General features: G+C 42.0%; 1 protein-coding gene across 1 annotated transcript in view; it reads right to left on the reverse strand.

Annotated features, from left to right (window-relative positions):
* Positions 1-9292, reverse strand: part of dnhd1 (dynein heavy chain domain 1) — a 67009-nt gene extending 57717 nt beyond the window's left edge. The window contains exons 1-5 of the mRNA XM_088906322.1: positions 8792-9292; positions 6980-7177; positions 6660-6863; positions 5381-5491; positions 3750-3906 (exon numbers count right to left, since the gene is read on the reverse strand). Of these exons, the coding sequence (XP_088762448.1) occupies positions 3750-3906; positions 5381-5491; positions 6660-6863; positions 6980-7177; positions 8792-9204 (1083 nt within the window). The 5' untranslated portion in view covers positions 9205-9292. The remainder of the gene's footprint in view (positions 1-3749; positions 3907-5380; positions 5492-6659; positions 6864-6979; positions 7178-8791) is intronic.
* Positions 9293-18124: the final 8832 nt, after the last annotated feature.

Genomic DNA, 18124 nt, shown 5'->3' on the forward strand with positions numbered 1-18124 from the left:
AAATATTTTCGACACTATATTGAATTTGTTGGTATTTCTAAATATCACACACGTTCAAAGTTAAGTGAGTTAAGTAATTAACTCTGTTAATCTGTAACTCTGTTAAATCTGTAAGTAAGTAATCTGTGAATACTTGCACTCATTATCGCAGTAAAAAAAACTCATACTTTTTAGAATCCGCTAAATAGGGAATATAATATGGAATTGTTTATCTAAAGAAATTAATAACGATATTAATTTAAGAATCTAAATATATGTATTTATATAGCTGGTATAATTACTGTAATCCACTTTCTTTGTAAACACGTTTTATTTTTAATTTGACTCATTCATGCATGATTACTTTAGAAACATTTTAAAGCTGTTTGTTCTATGTAGGTGATCCGAGTTCAATACCCGGTTCTGGCACAAGTTTTTCGTCTAACAAAAAAAAAAAAGAAAATATGATGTACACTATATTAGCTTTTTTGTGTTTTTCATATTCAATGTTAAGTGATATTAATAATGAAATAAAAACGGGAATGACACAGAGCCTGCAACCTACAGATTTAAAGATCGCAATTTATTAAACATTTCACAGCTTTTATCCAAACAATATCTAGTACCTGGTTGCATTTTTAGAAACCTTAGTTTGAATAAAGTGGATCCCAGGTCCAAGTGACTTCATAATGTGAGAAGGCATTATGCTATATTTTTTATACATCAGATGAAGCCTTCTGACTATAAAAAAACAGGGTTTACCTTTTTCTGTCTCTTCCTACTCTCTCTCAACCGCCGCGATTCGGGCACAGAACGGTTAAAAATGGGAACAAGTCAGACAGGCAGAGGGAAGGGGGAGGGGTGAAACTGTTACCTGTCCTGGATAAAGCGGTTAGAAAATAGGTGGATTTACACTTGCGAAAAGCTTTCCAAATTTAATGTGATATGGAAGATATTATTCATAATAAATTACCTTGGATGGTTTGTAAACTGAAAAGTTAGAAAGGAGATACGTTGTGTCACAGACTGTTAAACCAGAGGAAAAGAGCGCCTCTTTCTTCGAAGCATTTAGTTGATCTGATCACGTATTCGTTTCCAATCATACAAAGTAAGTTTTGAGAATCTCTGATTCACCATGCCTCTAATGGTTTCCCGGAGATTGCAAGGCATGGCACTTTTGCCTCTGGATCCATCTAAATTCACGGATGTGGTCCACCCCCAGTAAATTTCGAAAGTCACAAGATTTTGAAACAGAAGAGCAGCGTAGCAGTCGGTTCTGGCTTTCCCATCTATGCCGATGCACTGCACGTACAATCTCTCCTCCTTTTCTTGACTGATGGGCAAAAGTTGGATATTTGGGAGAACTTTACGTTGCATTGTTATCTATGAATTGTGCTGTGTAGACGGTCCTTCCTGAGGGGAGATAGACAGCGAGGACAGCACCAGCCAATTCCTGGGCGGAGGTGAGCAGAGAGAGTGGATGGAGTGTTCTGGGCCGGTGTGCAAGGGGGCAGTGTGTGCTCTGCTGGGGGCGGAGGGCTCTGTGGAGATATGCATTCCGCCAGGTACAGCAACCTGCTCAGCCGGGAGAGGCACTTTTCAGGAGATGAAGGTCTGTTGGAGACAGCTGACCTAGCGTTTGACGACCGGGACCTACTGTCTCCGGCTTCTGCATCTTTTGGAGTGTCTCCAACCTCCCAACCCTTCCCAGGAATGAGTCGTACTGCTCATTGCTATGGAAAAAAATTGCTACAGAAGCACATCTGGAATGAAAGCAACTGGTTTGACATGTACAGTAAATGTGACACCTGTGGTGTGTTGAGTGCATATCCTACAGTGTGAGAGCATTTGCAAGGCTATTAAATAAAAGGTTGATCGAGTTAACAGTCTGTGTGTGGCAAGTTTCAACTGTTTCCTGCCAGTCTTGGGTGAATGGAACCTGTCTTTTATTGGAAGGTTCGCCAATTATACTTGTACATGAGAATATAATATAAATACACCAAGGGACTTGGTTAAGTTGAGTTCCCATTACAAAAAAAATCTGCGTGCCTACACTACAACAGCCATAGTGTGGGAACAAAGACTATACGGGAAGGGACGTGGTGCTTCAGCTGCCTCGGCTTGCAAAGTGCGAAGGGTAAGCAAATACAATGGGCTTCATCTGAAATGCAATTATAGTGCATGTTACAAGGTATTATTGCTGTATTGATTTATACATTCTATTATAAATATTTCTTTGCAGCCTGTTCTTCAGGAAAACACTGCACACGTGAAACGATCTTCAAAGACTACCAGGACAGTAAAAAAGAAAGCGGTAAGACGGATGAAAAGAAAAGTTTATTTTGATGTCTGTTCCGCACTTGCTGAACAATACTGTGATACGTTCTTTCTTACATGTATTCTGTTATCTTGCCACAGGCTGTGGGTCTGTGCTCTCGGCCACTGGCCAGGGTGCCAGCCTGTAAAAGAAGCACCTGTGTGAAGACTTGTCAGCAGCAGTGGGAGCAGTACGACTCATTCCTGGGAAGGGTTGGGAGGTTGGAGACACTTCGAAAGAGGCAGAAGCTGGAGACAGTATGTTCCGGCAGTCAAACGCTAGATCAGCTGTTTCCGAACAGACCTTCATCTCCTGAAAAGTGCCTCTCCTGGCTGCGCAGGTTGCTGTAATGTAGGCTGCTCTGAACGAGTTAAACTGTGATGCAGGACAAATAAATGTATTTCCCACAAGCTATACTGTAGTGGCAGTACAGCAGCAGTTTGAAATTATTCATTGTTATCAATAAATCACTTAGCTTTGAACATGTTGTAATATTTAGAAATATATAAAATGTCAATATAGTGTCCATAATATTTGCTATTTTAGTTCTTCAAAGAAATGTATATTTGTTAAAAGAAAACTCATGGCAACAGCTGGGTTCGAATCCCTGACCTCCAATATGCAAGGCACACGCCTAAGCCATTACACCACACATGTTATCATGGGTAAATGAGTTAAACTGATGCATACATTTACAAAGAAATTGATAATTTGAGGGATATGAATATAATTATATCGTTATTAATTTCTTTAGATACGCAATTCCATATTAATTCCCTATTAATCTAATTCTAAAAAGTATGTGTTTTTTTATTGCGATAACGAGCATAAGTATTCACAGAAAAGGTTAAAACATAACTTTTTACGAAGTATATAAACTTAATATAATCAGAAGGAGCACGTAAAAACTTTTCCAAAATAACCCAGTACGTAACCGAATGAAAGATGCTTAAAATGTTTAGGAAGAAAGTGGAGTGCTGGTGTGTATTTTTTATTTAAACTACCAATACCAGCCATATACAGTTTACATAATATGTTCATGTTCCTATCTTAATATCGTGTATGACCTTCAGATGCGTTATGCTCCTCTTCTTTTTATGCTCAGCTACTAAAATTTCCCTTTAGTTGTAAAATTCCATATAAATATTCAATATTAAGTGGATTAAAACATGCACAGTAAAGAGATTAAATTATTTTACTAACAACCAATGCACCACGAGTGCCCCTGTTGGTCATTTTGGCCAGCCAATCAAGTAGTGCGTTACAATGCGGTGAACTGTAGATATTTTCGTGTGGTATGGGGTTGTATCGTGTATTTTGAATGGCTGCATCTGTAATTGAGTTTTGGAAATTTTAAATAATTAAAATTATATTCTGAAACATGCAAAGTATAAAGACCAATTCAGTGTGAAGTATCTTATTTCCCAAATGTGCAGGAATTAAGAAAATGTACCATGAGCAGTATGAGAGTGCGGTAGTGCAGAAATTTTTTCAGCAGTCCTCGTGCCTCCTGATGTTTCCTACAGAGAGTGCTCTGGAACTCCATAAGTGTGTAGGACTGGGAGGCATCCTGAGGCAGCCAATGAACTCTCTTCAGTTCTTCAATAAGTCTGGAAATACCAAGACAAACCAAATTTTTGGCAGTTATTGTCTGTCCTTGAAACCTTCTGAAGCTGCCTTAAAAATCACTAGAAAGAATACATTAAGAATAATTAATTATATTTTGGTTGCCCTGACCAGGCAAAATCCCTCGCAATTTAGGTGTTTGATCAATGCACTGGGAATGCAGCTCAAAGGGGTTTCTCTGATAAACAGCATTTTCCTTACATCCATAACATAGACTAGGAAAACGGTCTATTCTAAACCTCCCTAAGGGTGAATTGCTCAACATCTTGAGGGAGGGTGGCCATCTTGACTAAGACTCTGAGTAAGAAGTTATGTTCAACTATCCAAAAGATGAAAAACCAATAAGGCACTTGCCAGGTGGACAAAGACACTAGAACTGGTGATGTCACAACAGTTGTGGTTTCCTGGTTTAATAGGTATAGCACAGCTCACTTTCTTTGATCCTCTCCTTTCTCTCCATCAACCCTTGGTAATCTGACAATGCAGATAATTTTTGTTTGAATCAAGACTTTAAGATGCCAGGCTGCCAGAGAGTCAGTCTTGCATGTCTTTGTGTTGTATTAAGAAATTGAATATTGTATAATATGTATCAGTGTGCTGTGAGTTCTAACTGCTTCGTTTGATTCCTAATGGCCATAAAGCACTCTTACAATTATCTGTTCCAATTATCTAATTGTTTCAGGAAAAAAAAACCCTCACATCACTAAAGAACATATACTGTAAATTAGAAATTGCTCTTTTTTTATAAGCTTCTGTGATTATCATTCATTTTTTTATACAATTGTATATATTCTGTATACTTATAAAAAAATAAATCCATACACCATTTCTGAGCCATGCTGCTTTTAGCCTGTATTGCTCGATTCACCAATGTATAACACACTCAATAACCAATAAAGCAGTCCAAACAGACATTTAAGTCACGTGATTCACTGGTGAAAAACAGCAGACTGAAAATCAAAAAAGGTAAAAAATGTAATCTCACAAATAGCAAGTTTTTCTTTATTTATGCAATTGCTAATTGTTTTCTATTTAAGACCTTCCCCATTTGAAATCACCTGTTGTTTTTGGCACAGAATTGCATCTACAAATCCTGTACCACACAAGAAGAAAGACGACATATGGGTGCCCACTTGTGACATCAGAGATCAGATTTATTAGTCTTTTGAGATACTGCAATCTCTACAGTGCCTTAAAAAAGAAGTAATATGGATTGGAGGAGTGTCATGTCCTTCACTAAAATTATTGCAGGCCTGCAGAAATCCACAAATCCCAGGAATAGCTGCTACAATTAATAGGCTACCTTCTGTTCAATCAACATCTGTTATTGTATAATATGTTAAAAGAGGATTATTCAAATATTATCATAACTGTACTACCAAGGTAGTCACCAACACACACATATCTAAACAGAAAACAGAGCTCAATAGTTAAAATAATATGAATAAATGTGTGGACCTGGACAGCTGAAGAAGGGCCTCTCTGAACTGTGGTATGGCTATCAGCAGGAAGCGCTGTAAGGACTCACATCTTTTATGCAGACGGAGCTGACGAACATTTCTGTGCCAGCTGTGTGAAACACAACACAAACATATCAACACGTGTATACACCAACTGAAAAGTAGAGACCAAAACAAAAAGAACTGACTGTTACTCACAGTTGTAATATTATAATAATGTAACTTACACATCTAATTAATATAGAAATTACCCTTCACACTGAAAGACTATACTGTTTAAAACATTTTTAATACCTTTAAAATACATTTAATACCTTTTCTATATCCATAGAAAACAGTCATGTCCTGCAATGCACCTTAAGATGCATGTGATGAAACTCCAAAAAACTATTATTTGCGGTCAATTAATTTCTAAACCACACAGGATTTAGTCTTGAATACTCAAGTAATTCAGGAATCCCCACAGGTGAAAATCACCTAGATTCAGAACAGATGACTGTTGCAGCCAAGCCAGTCTTCCACATTAGAGATCAGGGAACTGCAGTGGCATAAGTCTTGTGCAGAAGCACAAGGGTGTCTAGAACCATCTTGCTGAACTAAAGTTGTCTTAAAGTCCTAAAGTAAAACTAAAGTGTCCAAACACCTTGCTTTCCCTTTCCATATGTAAGGGACATGTGCCCATTTACTGACTTTACACTAGATCAATTTGCTTTAGGTTAATATGACCCAATATTTATGTTGATTTGAATTTGGTGGGGGTTAACACAAAAACAATAGTTAAAATAATAACATTTTTGTTCTAACATGAACAATTAGAACACTTTTGTTCTAACATGGATGTGCAAAGAATACCAAAGTACCAAGAATACCAAAACAAAAGCTCTGTACTCATATTAAGCTCTGTAGTCACCTATGAAATGATCAATTCCTATGATGCTTTGAAGATATCACAGCATACACCTGTTACTAAGATCTGACATGAGAAGAAAGTTTTGATATTTATCTTAAGAAGTTACTGTATATATCTTTTTTTATATTTCTTTCAAATGTGCATATTCTGTTACAATATAAGAGGCTCTACAATTTTCAGTTTTGCGTGCATTTCAACTTAGTGGGATGTCCCTAAAACAGTAAATTAAGAATGTGCCAATGAATTTTTTAATACGTAGTGCATTTAGGGAGGAAATATGCAAGAAGCAAATAGAAAACTAACTACACCTGGCATTTGACTATGATGCAAGCCACCACTTTATTTAAAAAAAGAGAAAATTATTTGCCATGTAAATGTCTTGCGGATGAGGAAGTTCCGGAAGAAAGGAATTTTCTGCAGAGCACTCCAGAGTATGGATTCCCGGTGCCAGTCCCTCAGGGGTGTGAGATCAGAGCTGTGGTTGGGCTGCACATGCAGCACAGAAGAGGGTGAGAACACATAGTGCTCTGGATTTGCCTTGCTCTTCTGCACAACATGAAGATCGTAGGGCCTGTACACACACAAGAACATGAGGTTACATCAGTGACTGACTGAAAAAATAAATCATTGACTGCTATAGAAAAGTACCATCTACTTCCTGGACAAAAAATATTAGAAAAAATGTACCTGTAAGGGCAAGTGCTAGCAATGTTCAGATGCAGAAACTGCAGTTTTCCAAGGTGCCTGTTCCTCATAAAAAGCTCTGCCACTCCGATGCCTTTCAGAGGTTTCCCATCAGGACTAACATCCTTCACAGTAGGTCTAACATCTTTCGTAGCAAAGGTGTTACCACCAATTCTTTCTGAGAGTGTTATAGCAGCAGTGCTGGAAACAGACACAACATACAACTTATTTTAGAATAAGGAAAAATTTAACTTTTACTGTAGTAATTATAATTTGTTTTTACCATAGATAGTATTCATACTTCCGTATCTGGTGTGATTTAACTGGTAAACATACTGGAGTTTGCAAAAACTGCTTCAAACAAAACTTTATTTTGCATCACTGGGAATTGTTAGCTAGTTCCAAAAACATGCATTACATACAAAAATCACATGCCTCCATAAACAGTATCTATTTCTTTATATGTTCTATACTTTTATGAATTAACTACACACTGTTAAGTCTTATAGTATAAATCTCAGACATCATAAAAATATCTGAACAATCAGAAATTAAAAATACAGATAGTTCTCATTTATGCAGCAGAATTGCTTGTAAAAAAAATGAAGTGTAATTATAAAACCCATACATTAAAACTAATTCCCCGTTAGAATACACATAAATTGGGAAGAATGGGTTCAAGGGTCTACTTTTGGTCTGAAGGTTGATCTCCTAAATAAAAACAATTTCACACATTTATAAGATATTCATATATCTGTACATTTTTGTAAATCTTTGGTTTTCTTTTGGTTTTGAAAAAATAAACACAGAGTCCTTGCTGCATAAAGAAAAACCTTGCACTGTCATTTTAACCCGCAGTTAAAGCCACCTAAGTTAAAATCTTAAAAATAACATCACAAATCAAGTTTTCTTCTTTTTAGAACATTAGTTAATTTGTAGTTTTAGATTAGTTTTATTTTATTGTATAACGTTTACAATTCCCAATGGTTTTTAAAAATAATTATTTTTATTTATACATATAATGTTTTATTTACACATTTTTGCATTGAATTTTGTTTTTGAGATTTTTCAAAGCTAACTTTGTTTTTCAAAGGAAAATAAAGGCCTTTTTGTACATTTAGTATACATGACACAATCAGAAATAAATGATGGCTGGAAATACACTGAGATTGTCCAGCTGCCTGTGTGTCACCCAAGTGACTCTATTCATCCCATTTTACAACTGGTAAGCAGAGCATGTATTGTTTCGAACACTGTCAACTTGCCTGTTGCTGAACTTGGCCAAGAGTGAGAACTAATGCATTGTAACTTAAAATGTGGAATATATTTTATAAGAGCTTTAAAAATGTGCAAATTAAGAATGTTTTAATTGAGATCTATCTGTATATGTACTGTAGACACAGTATTTCGATTACGAGCAATTAGCTCACAGCCTCCTCTTTTGTTTTCTGCAACTATAACAACTTTGACTGTTATAAACATTACCTTTTTCATTAATTAGAAACCAATGTTATAATTTAATATTTCACATTCATCAGAAATGTCAAATACCTGATCACAATAACTAAATGTAAACCATTCTGAGCAATTAATATAAAAATATCCAGTCATTAGTGAATCTGATGATGAATTAACAAAAGCTTTGAGATATTTCTTATAGTTAAGGAGTTTCTTAGAACCTTCCCATTCTCTTGAGCTCAGACAAAAAAAGCAAGAAATTGTGTGTTAAAAGTGGCTAACAAACCTAGAGAAAGAAGGAAGGAAACCTTTTTCAGAAGGAACTATCCACCACATAAGAAGAGAGTGTTCTCTCACCTCTCTGCTTCCTTAGAGATTCCTGGCTTTGTGTTGATAGGAATGTCCACACCCAGACTTGCTGCCACAAGCCCAGGGCCCTCCCTCCAAATGGCCTCTCCAAGGGCCAGCTCTGGGCCCACTGCGCTTACCAATCTGGGCAGCTCTGCCAGGGACACCAGGGCTGGGATAGGAGCCAGCTCACGGGCTGACAGGGAGCGTCCCAGTTGGGGTAAAGACATGCAGCTGGGTGACAGATGAGGGCATGAAGAGGTATCCCTTGATTCATTGACAGGTAAAGATCTGGGGGTAGTATTGTGCAAATTCCTGAAGGGGATTTCAGAATCTCTCTTCCCAGTGTAGCCCAATCTTGCAGAGCTACTGGGAAAAAATGAGCCCTGAGACTGAGTTTTATCTTTCTTATGTGCAGCCATTGCTCTTCTCTGGGAATGAGCATGTCACAATCAGAAAAACGTTTGTTATCTGATTCCCTGCTGCGATGATATCCCTGGATTTTCAGCCTAAAAAAAAAACTATTTTTAAATAAAGTCCCTCAAAGGCACCAACTACTTACATTCAGCTTACAGAAAAACATGAAAACAAAAACAACTGAAACGCAAAAACACTGAAGCTGAAGTGAAAAACACGGAAGAAACACTGTAGAAACACAGTAACAATTGTAACAAAGAGTAAAAAGAAGGCTTTAAGAATAGATGGCTTTTGTCATCTGGACCATGGCTTCCCAAACTTTATCCTGCAGACCCACACATCTGTTGGTTTTTGTTCCAGCCAAATTTCCAGTTACACCCTTAATTTACTTAATAATTGGATAAACTTGTATTTATTTCAGCAATATTGCATTTCATAAGTAAAATAAAATCCCAAAACATCTCAGTAGAAAAAAAAACATGCAAAAATTCAAATTAAGCAACTTGTCAGCTTCCCTAGAAAATAATGTTAGAATGAAAGCAATGAAGGTTAATAAAATGCTGTAATATACAGTAAAACCTTCATACTACATAAATGCAATAGATTTTCGTTAAGTTTTCACTCATTTTGAGTATTGGTTTGAGATGTTACGGTATTCTGAACAATTAGGGAAATTACATCTTTTCAGCCAACCCTTTCCGAAAAAAATACACTAAGGATCCATTGAAACAACGACCCGAGTTCACAAGCCGATGTTAAATCTGGGATAGAAATTATGATACGATTTGCTGATGAACAGCCGGTGAGTCAGGACCAAACGCCCCAGCATTTCGGGATCCTCAAACATCTTTAGCGTAATAATATGATGTATTGTATAAATAATAATCAAATTTTAAAAAGGAATACAAAATAAATCAGGCTTTCAAAATGATTAAATAACGGTTGAAATACAGGTTCGCTGTAATTCTGATTTGTATTCACAAAGAGAAGTCATGAAGGACATAATATTGTACATCGTCCACTGCGGAACGCAAAACTAAAAATCGTTAAATAAAATTTGAGAACTAATTTGTCTACAAACATCTATAAAACTTTATTAAAGAAAGACTGAAATTCATTCTCACCCCTCTAACGTCTTCAGGCTGTTTACACCGGTTGCTGAGCGACGAACATCATACAGTACGAGTGATGGCAACTCTGAAGGCTCAAACTTCATGTGACAGACGGATACAATCGGTTAAATTTCCACTCGTGTTTTTACTTTTCCACAATACAGAATAAAAAGCACACTTTAAGACCACGATGCCATACATTCTGAATTTTCATTGAATGTATGGGTTAGGATATTGTCCATATAAAGAAAGTGTGACGTTATTTATGTTTGAATTTGAGAGACAGATTAAAACGAATGACAAAATGGAATGCCCATAAATTACAATGGAAAATGAATGTCAATAGTCTGTAATGGAACAGTAAGAAAAACAACTCACATATTATAATCCCTGAATGAGATCGTTAAATTGAAAACATTTTCAAGTTCTTGTAAATATCTTATCCTATCTATCGAACAATTAAAAGCGTATATTTTAATATTTGTAACTGAAATCTTAAAACCAGAAATAACATCTGTAGTAAATAATCTAATGTGCAAAATAAAACTGAACAAATAGTTGTTCTCTATGGAATGACAGAGCAGAAACATAGAAACAAAATCACAGATTAACAAGGAAGCAGGCAGGAAGCAGCAAGACATTCCTGTTTTATCAGGAAAAGGCCTGTCGTTCCACATTTTACTCATTAGGGAATATTTGAAAAAGATCATTTCTGGTTTTAAGGTCTGAGTTAGGGATTAGATCACTTTATTAGCCATATACAATTTCTTGCATTAGGAATTTGTCTTTTCGCAAACCCCAGCTTGCTCTCCATGAGATACAAGACACACAGACGTGGAGAGAAGCGTGGGGTCAAAGTGCAGGGTCAGCCATTATACAGCGCCCCTAGAGCAGTTGGGGTTAAGGGCCTTGCTCAGGGGCCCAACGGAGTAGGATTCCTCTGAAAGCCGCAGGTGCAGATCCTTAGCTACAGTGCTACCGCATCGTATGTGAGCTGTTTTACTTTGTGTTTAATTACAGTATGTGGTAATTCCATTTTGTCATTCATTTAGCCTGTCCTCAGACTGTTTTTTTCCTGGGTTCTCCGGTGACTTCCCACAGTCCAAAGACATGTTTGCTGGCTAGGTTGATTGGCATTTGTGTTCTTTGATGGACTAAATTGTGCATGACAGCCGGTTGTAACTGTAGAGTTCTGTTAATATTGTAGTATTTTCAGGTTTGGTGAAGACGGACACAGTGATTCAGACACTCGTTGAATAAAAAACGGTGCTTTTATTTTTTGGCACAGCCAGCACAACCACCGTGCCCACGCGCGAGCAGAGAGAGAGAGAGAACGCATGAGAGCCAAAGAGAGAGAGTGCAACACACTAGGGTCTATTCGGGTAGTTACACAGGGATAGGGTGGCAACTGGGTACAAGTATAAAAGGGGTCAGAAACCAGGGAACTATTTACAAGAATCCGGGCGATCTCACCACTGTACACCCATTTTGCAATGGGTCAGCTGCACTGGTCAGCGGCCTTCCTAGTCCCCGCCCTGGCCAGCGGCCTTCCTAGTCCCCGCCCTGGCCACTACTAATACCGTCTTGCCCTTCACTGTGTACCCCAGCCAGGCACTCTTTGGCTGCAGTGCCAGGCGAATGCGCTACACTGCCCCTACCTGAGACATCAGGCGTCCAGACGGTGTTGAATAGCCTGCCTACATCCAGCACACAATCCTCCAGCCTCCACGTCACCCGGTGAGTGCGCCCTCTGCGTCGAGGTGGAGTCTGGAGGTCCGCCACCCTCCCTTGCTTCCTGAACCGGACACAGTAGCAGACCTCCTCCAGGACCTCCAGGACCTCCATGGGTCCCTCCCAGCCTGGCGTCAGCTTTGGGCTGAGGCCCTTGCGATGCCGCAGGTTGTAGACTCAGACGAGGTCCCCCGGTCTAAAAGGGGTCCTCCTGCAGCGCAGATCGTAGTACCACTTCTGTCGTTCCCCCGCCTGAGTCAGGTGGCTTTTGGCGAAGCTGTGTTCTCGCAGCATCGGCTGCTACACGTCCTGCATGTAATCCAGCCCGCATGAGCGAGGCCGGGGTGCACCCGGTGGACTCCTGCACAGCGGTCCAGTACCGCTGGTGCTGCGAGACCAGGGTGGCCAGTTGAGTGGAGAGCGTCCAGTTAAAACACTTCACCAACCCGTCCCTCTGGGGATCCAGCGGGGTGGTCTTAATCCCCAGGAGCTGGCACATCCCTGTGAACACCCAGTGGAGGTGCTCTGATCCGGGAGGGCAGAAGCCTTGGGCTACTTCGTAAAGTAATCCACCTCCACCAGGATGTAGCGGCTGCCCGTCTCAGTGCGCGGAAACGGGCCAAGCACATCCACCCCCACCTGCTCCGTGGGCGCGCCCTTCTGGGCCACGCAGACTGCGCATGTCCGGCAGAACTGCTCCACGTCCCAGTGACAGAGAACCCAATAGAAGTGTCCCTAGAGTCGCCGCAGGGTTTTCACAGAGCCGAAGTGCCCCACACCCGGCTGGCCACGCACCACCTGGAGAACCGTCGCCCCGCAGAGAGACTGCGGCACCACAAGCTGCCACCTGGCCTTGCTGCTGGAGGATACCTGCCACCCCCGGCACAGCACCTCGTCCCTCACCTCCATGGCCTCTTACAGTGCGCAGAGAGCCTTCACGGACTTGGGGTGAGGGATGTCGGGGTATACCTCCTGTTCTGCCAGGCCCACACCAAACGGCCCCCTCAGGGACGTGGCTGTGGCGCTCACTTGCCTCTCTCCACGGGTGGCCTCCTCACGCTGCTCCCGCCGGTTGCAGTAGTGGCAGTCCACTGCCTTGCAGGGCCTCCGTGAGAGAGCATCTGTGTTTCGGTGGCGAGACCCTGTGAAGTCGTACTCCTGCAGAATCTCAATCCACCGTGCCATTTGACCCTTCAGCTCCTTGAAACTAAGCAGCCAGGTGAGAGATGCATGGTCTGTCTGCAGTTTAAAATGGGTCCCGAACAGATAGGGCTTGAAGTGGCGGACCGGCGAGACTACAGCAAGCAACTCCCTCCGGGTGACGCAATAATTCCTCTCGGCCTTATTGAGCGCCCGGCTTAAATACGTAACGACCCTCTCCCTGTTGGGCCCCTCCTGTGCTAGCACTGCACCCACCCCTGTATCACTGGTGTCTGTATCCAGCACATAGGGCAGCGTCGGATCCGGGAAGACCAGGATGGGAGCCCCCACCAGTGCCTCCCGCAGCCCCTGGAAGGGCGCCTCACAGTCCGCGTCCCACACAAAAAGCCACCCTTTCTCCGTGAGGCAGTGCAGTGGGGCAGCAAGGCTGGCGAAGTCCCGGATGAACCTCCGGTAATAAGATACCAGCCCCATAAAACTGCGGATATCCGCCACAGTGTACACCACGGCGACCTTCCCCGGGTCCGAGGCCATCCCTTGTGGCCCAACCACATGCCCCAGGAAAGTGACCTCCCACCACAGGAGCTTGCATTTTCCGGGGTTGAGCCTCAACCCGGCCCGCTGGATGCAAGCCAACCCCAACCTGAGGTTCACCAGGGCCTTCTCGAAATCCTGGGCATGCCCAAGTAAATCGTCTAAGTACACCACCCATTTGCTCCGGGGAACCGATACCAGCACTCGCTCCATCAGCTGCTCAAACATCGCCGGGGCATTACACAGTTGGAAAGGCATGACTGTGAACTGCCAGAGCCCTTGGCTGATGGAGAAGGCCATCTTCGGGTGAGCCTCGGGGGCGAGTGGAACCTGCCAGTAACCGCAGCGGAGATCAAGCAAGTTGAACCAGGTCGACCCAGAAATGTAGTCCAGGACGTTATTCATCCGGGGCAGAGGATAGGAGTCCTTTTGGGTGACCTCGTTCAGCTTCCTGTATACCACATAAAACCTCCACGAGCCATCCTTCTTCCAGACTAAAACGACAGGAGAGGACCACGGACTTGCAGAGGGCTCGATCACTCCAGCTGCAGCTATCTGCCGAACCTTCTGCTTCGCCCACTTGACGTAGGCCATCCTCCAGGGTGCAAATGGGCCGCGCATCCCCGGTGTCGATCTCGTGCCATTTGAGAGACATACAGGTGCAGACCTCATTCCTCACCATGAACAGATCTTCGTTCTCGGCAAGGAGAGACTGCAGCCGCCATTGCTGGTCCCGAATGAGGCCCTTGCTGCAGCTCCCCCACAGCACGCCTTATCTCCCTGTCGCGCTTGGCTCCTGCATCCCCCCCAGCAGCCGCCCCGTCAACCACCCAGCCGGGTGGCCCAGGAGTCAGCCCCGGCATGCTCGCCCCAAGACCCGCGGCTCCGACAGGCCCTGACGATGCCCGCCGCTGCTGCCTCTGCTTCCTGCTTCAGTCTGCCCTTGCGCCCCGCACACCTCCCGCCCGGGCTGCCACGAATTGGATCCGTTCCCCCTGCCCCACCATCTCCCACCGGCCCAAGTCAAGGCAACCATCCACCTGCTGCAACCAGTCCAACCCCAGGATACAGTCCTCACGGATTGGGGTGAAGTAGAAGGGGTGTTTTACTCTTGCAGCCCCAAACTGCATAGTGAGAACCCGCTTGCCGAGGACCTCTGCACACTGCCCCATCACTCTCTGTCTTGTTTCTCATACACATATAGTGTAGAAATTAACAACCCAGGATGACGATGTGACACTCGAACAAACTCTTTATTTCACCTGTAACTCCGAACCTGTTAGCTCCTACAATCACTATAACCTGTGACCCTGAGTAACCGTTATTCCCGCTGTCGTGGAAATTTAACTATCAAGGAAGCCACAAGAGAGAGTTCTCACCTGAGTAAGGTCTTTATTTCAATATTGCAATATTGGGAGCCCTGTTGCCACTTTGCAAAGTGTAACCAGAGACTCAATTTGTTACAAGCAGTACAGGGTTTTTATAAGACGTTGCGCTGTAAAAAAAGCTCAGCGCTTTATCCCTTCTAAAACTTCCCCTTTCCCTAAGACAAAACAGATTACATCATAGAGCGAGAGAAGAAGCACTAGATTTGTTATTCAAAGCTTATCAGTTACTTTCGGCTAATTCTAACGACCCAGACAGCATATATTGTTTTGGTACATTGTCTTCTAAAGTAACCCAAACAGTGTACTTTGTTGACGCACTGTTTTCTAAAATTCTGCACGTACTGTAGCACAGCAATTACATCCTTGAAATATATTATCTAAAAGCACCAATATATATTTTGCAAAGCTCTCTTCATTTTAAGAATCAATGTACTTATTAGATTTCCTCTTCAATTCCCTCCTTTTTATTCTTGAAAATGATTAAAAGTTAGATTCTTCATATGGACTCCCAGGAGGCTCCCATACTTCGGATTCTTGCGTTCTTATCAGAACATACTGATGCGCAAACATATTCATTACCATATTTCGAAGCATTGGAATAATACAAGTCGTACAGCAACACAAAAACAGGAAGAGAAGTATCACAGCTACTATAATCGGTGTTAGTAACTTGAAGATAAACATTCCCCCTTTCCCAAACAGTGATTCTAACCAGGGGAGAAAAGCTGGTGTATCTTTAATGCCTCTTTCTTTGTCCACCTTGTCTCTCAGTTCTTTCAAATGCTGAATAGCGAGCGTAAGATTTCCGTAATCATCGTCATTTGCTGGAATAAATGTACAACAGGAGTCTCCTATTAAAGCACAGACTCCTCCAGATGCTGCATTTTGAAGGTCCAGCACGAACCTGTTCTGAAGTGCCATTAATCTAACTCCCCTTAATTCTTGTCTGATAGCATCTAAGCCTTTTAACGTGATGTTAATAAACGAGTACATTTCATAGCGAGTAATTTGTAACCAGCGGGCATTAGCTACTGCCTGAATACTCAGTCCTGAGGAAAAAATCATTTCAGCTGCAGTAAATAGTCTATTGTCCTCTGGTATTTTAGAAATATCTGGACCATATCTGTCAGCCCAACTGAGAGCGCATTTAACCCTTGACTCCCTCTGAAGGGGCTTCATTGAATTTAACAAATAAGAGTTTACTGGGACAATGAGAATGGAGTGGTGTAACGTGACTAGAGCACACACTCCTCTCCACTGGGGAGGAAGGCTATCATAAACTTTTGCACCACATTGCCAATACCAATCCATCAAAACCATAGTTCCGTCAGATAAAGTATGGTTAGTAACTGTGGTGTTACAGCCTCCTGTTTTTCCTACTGAGGGGCCACAACCTTTATTCTCATAGCAATAAGAGTGATTAAACCTAGAAGGCAGGTAAACTGCTACTTTAACAGGAGAATCAGTCCAGGTAATGTGATTCTTTAGGTAATCCCACAAAGGAGGACATTCTGCTTTTTTACTGGTAACATTGAAGTGAATAGCAAAATGCACTGCTGGATCACTGGGAGAAACGAAGCCTAATGCTACTGTAGTAGACTTATTTATCCTCAGGCCGGTTGCATATGGATGCCCCTTTGAGTAGGTCAAATATGTTATGGTGAAGTTGGGAAAAGATCTAGGGTCTGGCTTTGGAAATCCTGCCACTAGACTTATGCATTCAGAAATGTGACTACCAACTGGTCGGGGAAAAGGTCGCATGGGTGAGGCTGTAGAATGAGGCATTAAAGCACATACATAACAAGATGCATTACATTTCTTTAACTTTACAGTATGATTTATAAATTTGTACCACAAATTACTCATATCCCCCTCATTATCAGTTTCATTCAGCCAGTTTGTATACAAAGAGGCTTCCCGTTTAGATTCTTCCTCTTTCTCGGTGGTGACAGGCTTCCACATAAAAAGGCTGTGCACATCAGTCCCAAGCAGGTGATCCCCATCTGTCCTTGTGGAGACATCACTCCTGCGCTTTGCTCAGTTCGTTTGTGACCTTTTTACAGTGGGAAGCATGAATCCAGGGAACCCTTTCCGCGACTTTCACAGCAGTGGCAGTGGTCAGCAGCACCTGGTACGGCCCCCTCCACCTGAGTGAACACCACTTCTTTCTCCTGAAGTCTTTCACCAGTATCCAGTCTCCTGGCTGGAGTGTGTGGCAGAGGTCCTGGTCTGGTGCGGGCAGCGCAGCTCTAACCTGTTTATGAATATCACTAACAAGTTTAGACATTTTCCGGCAATATGCTACCAAACACTCATCTAAGTGGGTGAGGTCTGTGGCCTCCCCCTTTACTTCTGGAAGCCCTATTCTCATGTGGTGTCCAGTAAGAACCTCGTGTGGCGAGAGTCCTATGGTGGAATGTGGCCTGGCCCTTAAATACATCAAGACCAATGGGAGGCACGTCAACCAATTCATTCCTGTCTCAGCCATCATCTTTATTAGTTTATTATTTATTCGTTCCACCGCTCCACTACTCTGAGGGTGGTACGAACAATGCTGTTTTAAATCAATGCCCAGGCGATCCGCGAGAAAGGTAATGACATTGTTCACAAAGTGGGTACCGTTATCTGAGCTAAGTTTTCCTGGAATTTCCCATCTGGGAATGACATCTTGGAGCAAGTGCTTAGCCACACTTTTAGCATCAGCATGTTTACAGGGAAAAACTTCTACCCATCTAGAAAACATGTCTACGATTACCAGGCAGTACTTATATCCGTTACATGGTGTTAATTCAATAAAATCCATCATAAGGTGATCAAACGGGTCATCTGGGATGGGGTGCGCTGAGGCCTGAGTTTTAGTGCCTCGTCCTACATTGTTTTGTGCACAAATGAGACATTTATTACAAAATTTCTCTGCAAAAGTTGTGAATCCCCTCGTGTCCCATTGCATACTTACCATACTTACCATCCCTCCTTTTGACACATGGTCTCGCCCATGT

This window comes from Atractosteus spatula, chromosome 26 (assembly GCF_055471065.1).
Source record: "Atractosteus spatula isolate fAtrSpa1 chromosome 26, fAtrSpa1.hap1, whole genome shotgun sequence".
In the NCBI taxonomy this organism is placed as follows: Eukaryota; Metazoa; Chordata; class Actinopteri; order Semionotiformes; family Lepisosteidae; genus Atractosteus; species Atractosteus spatula.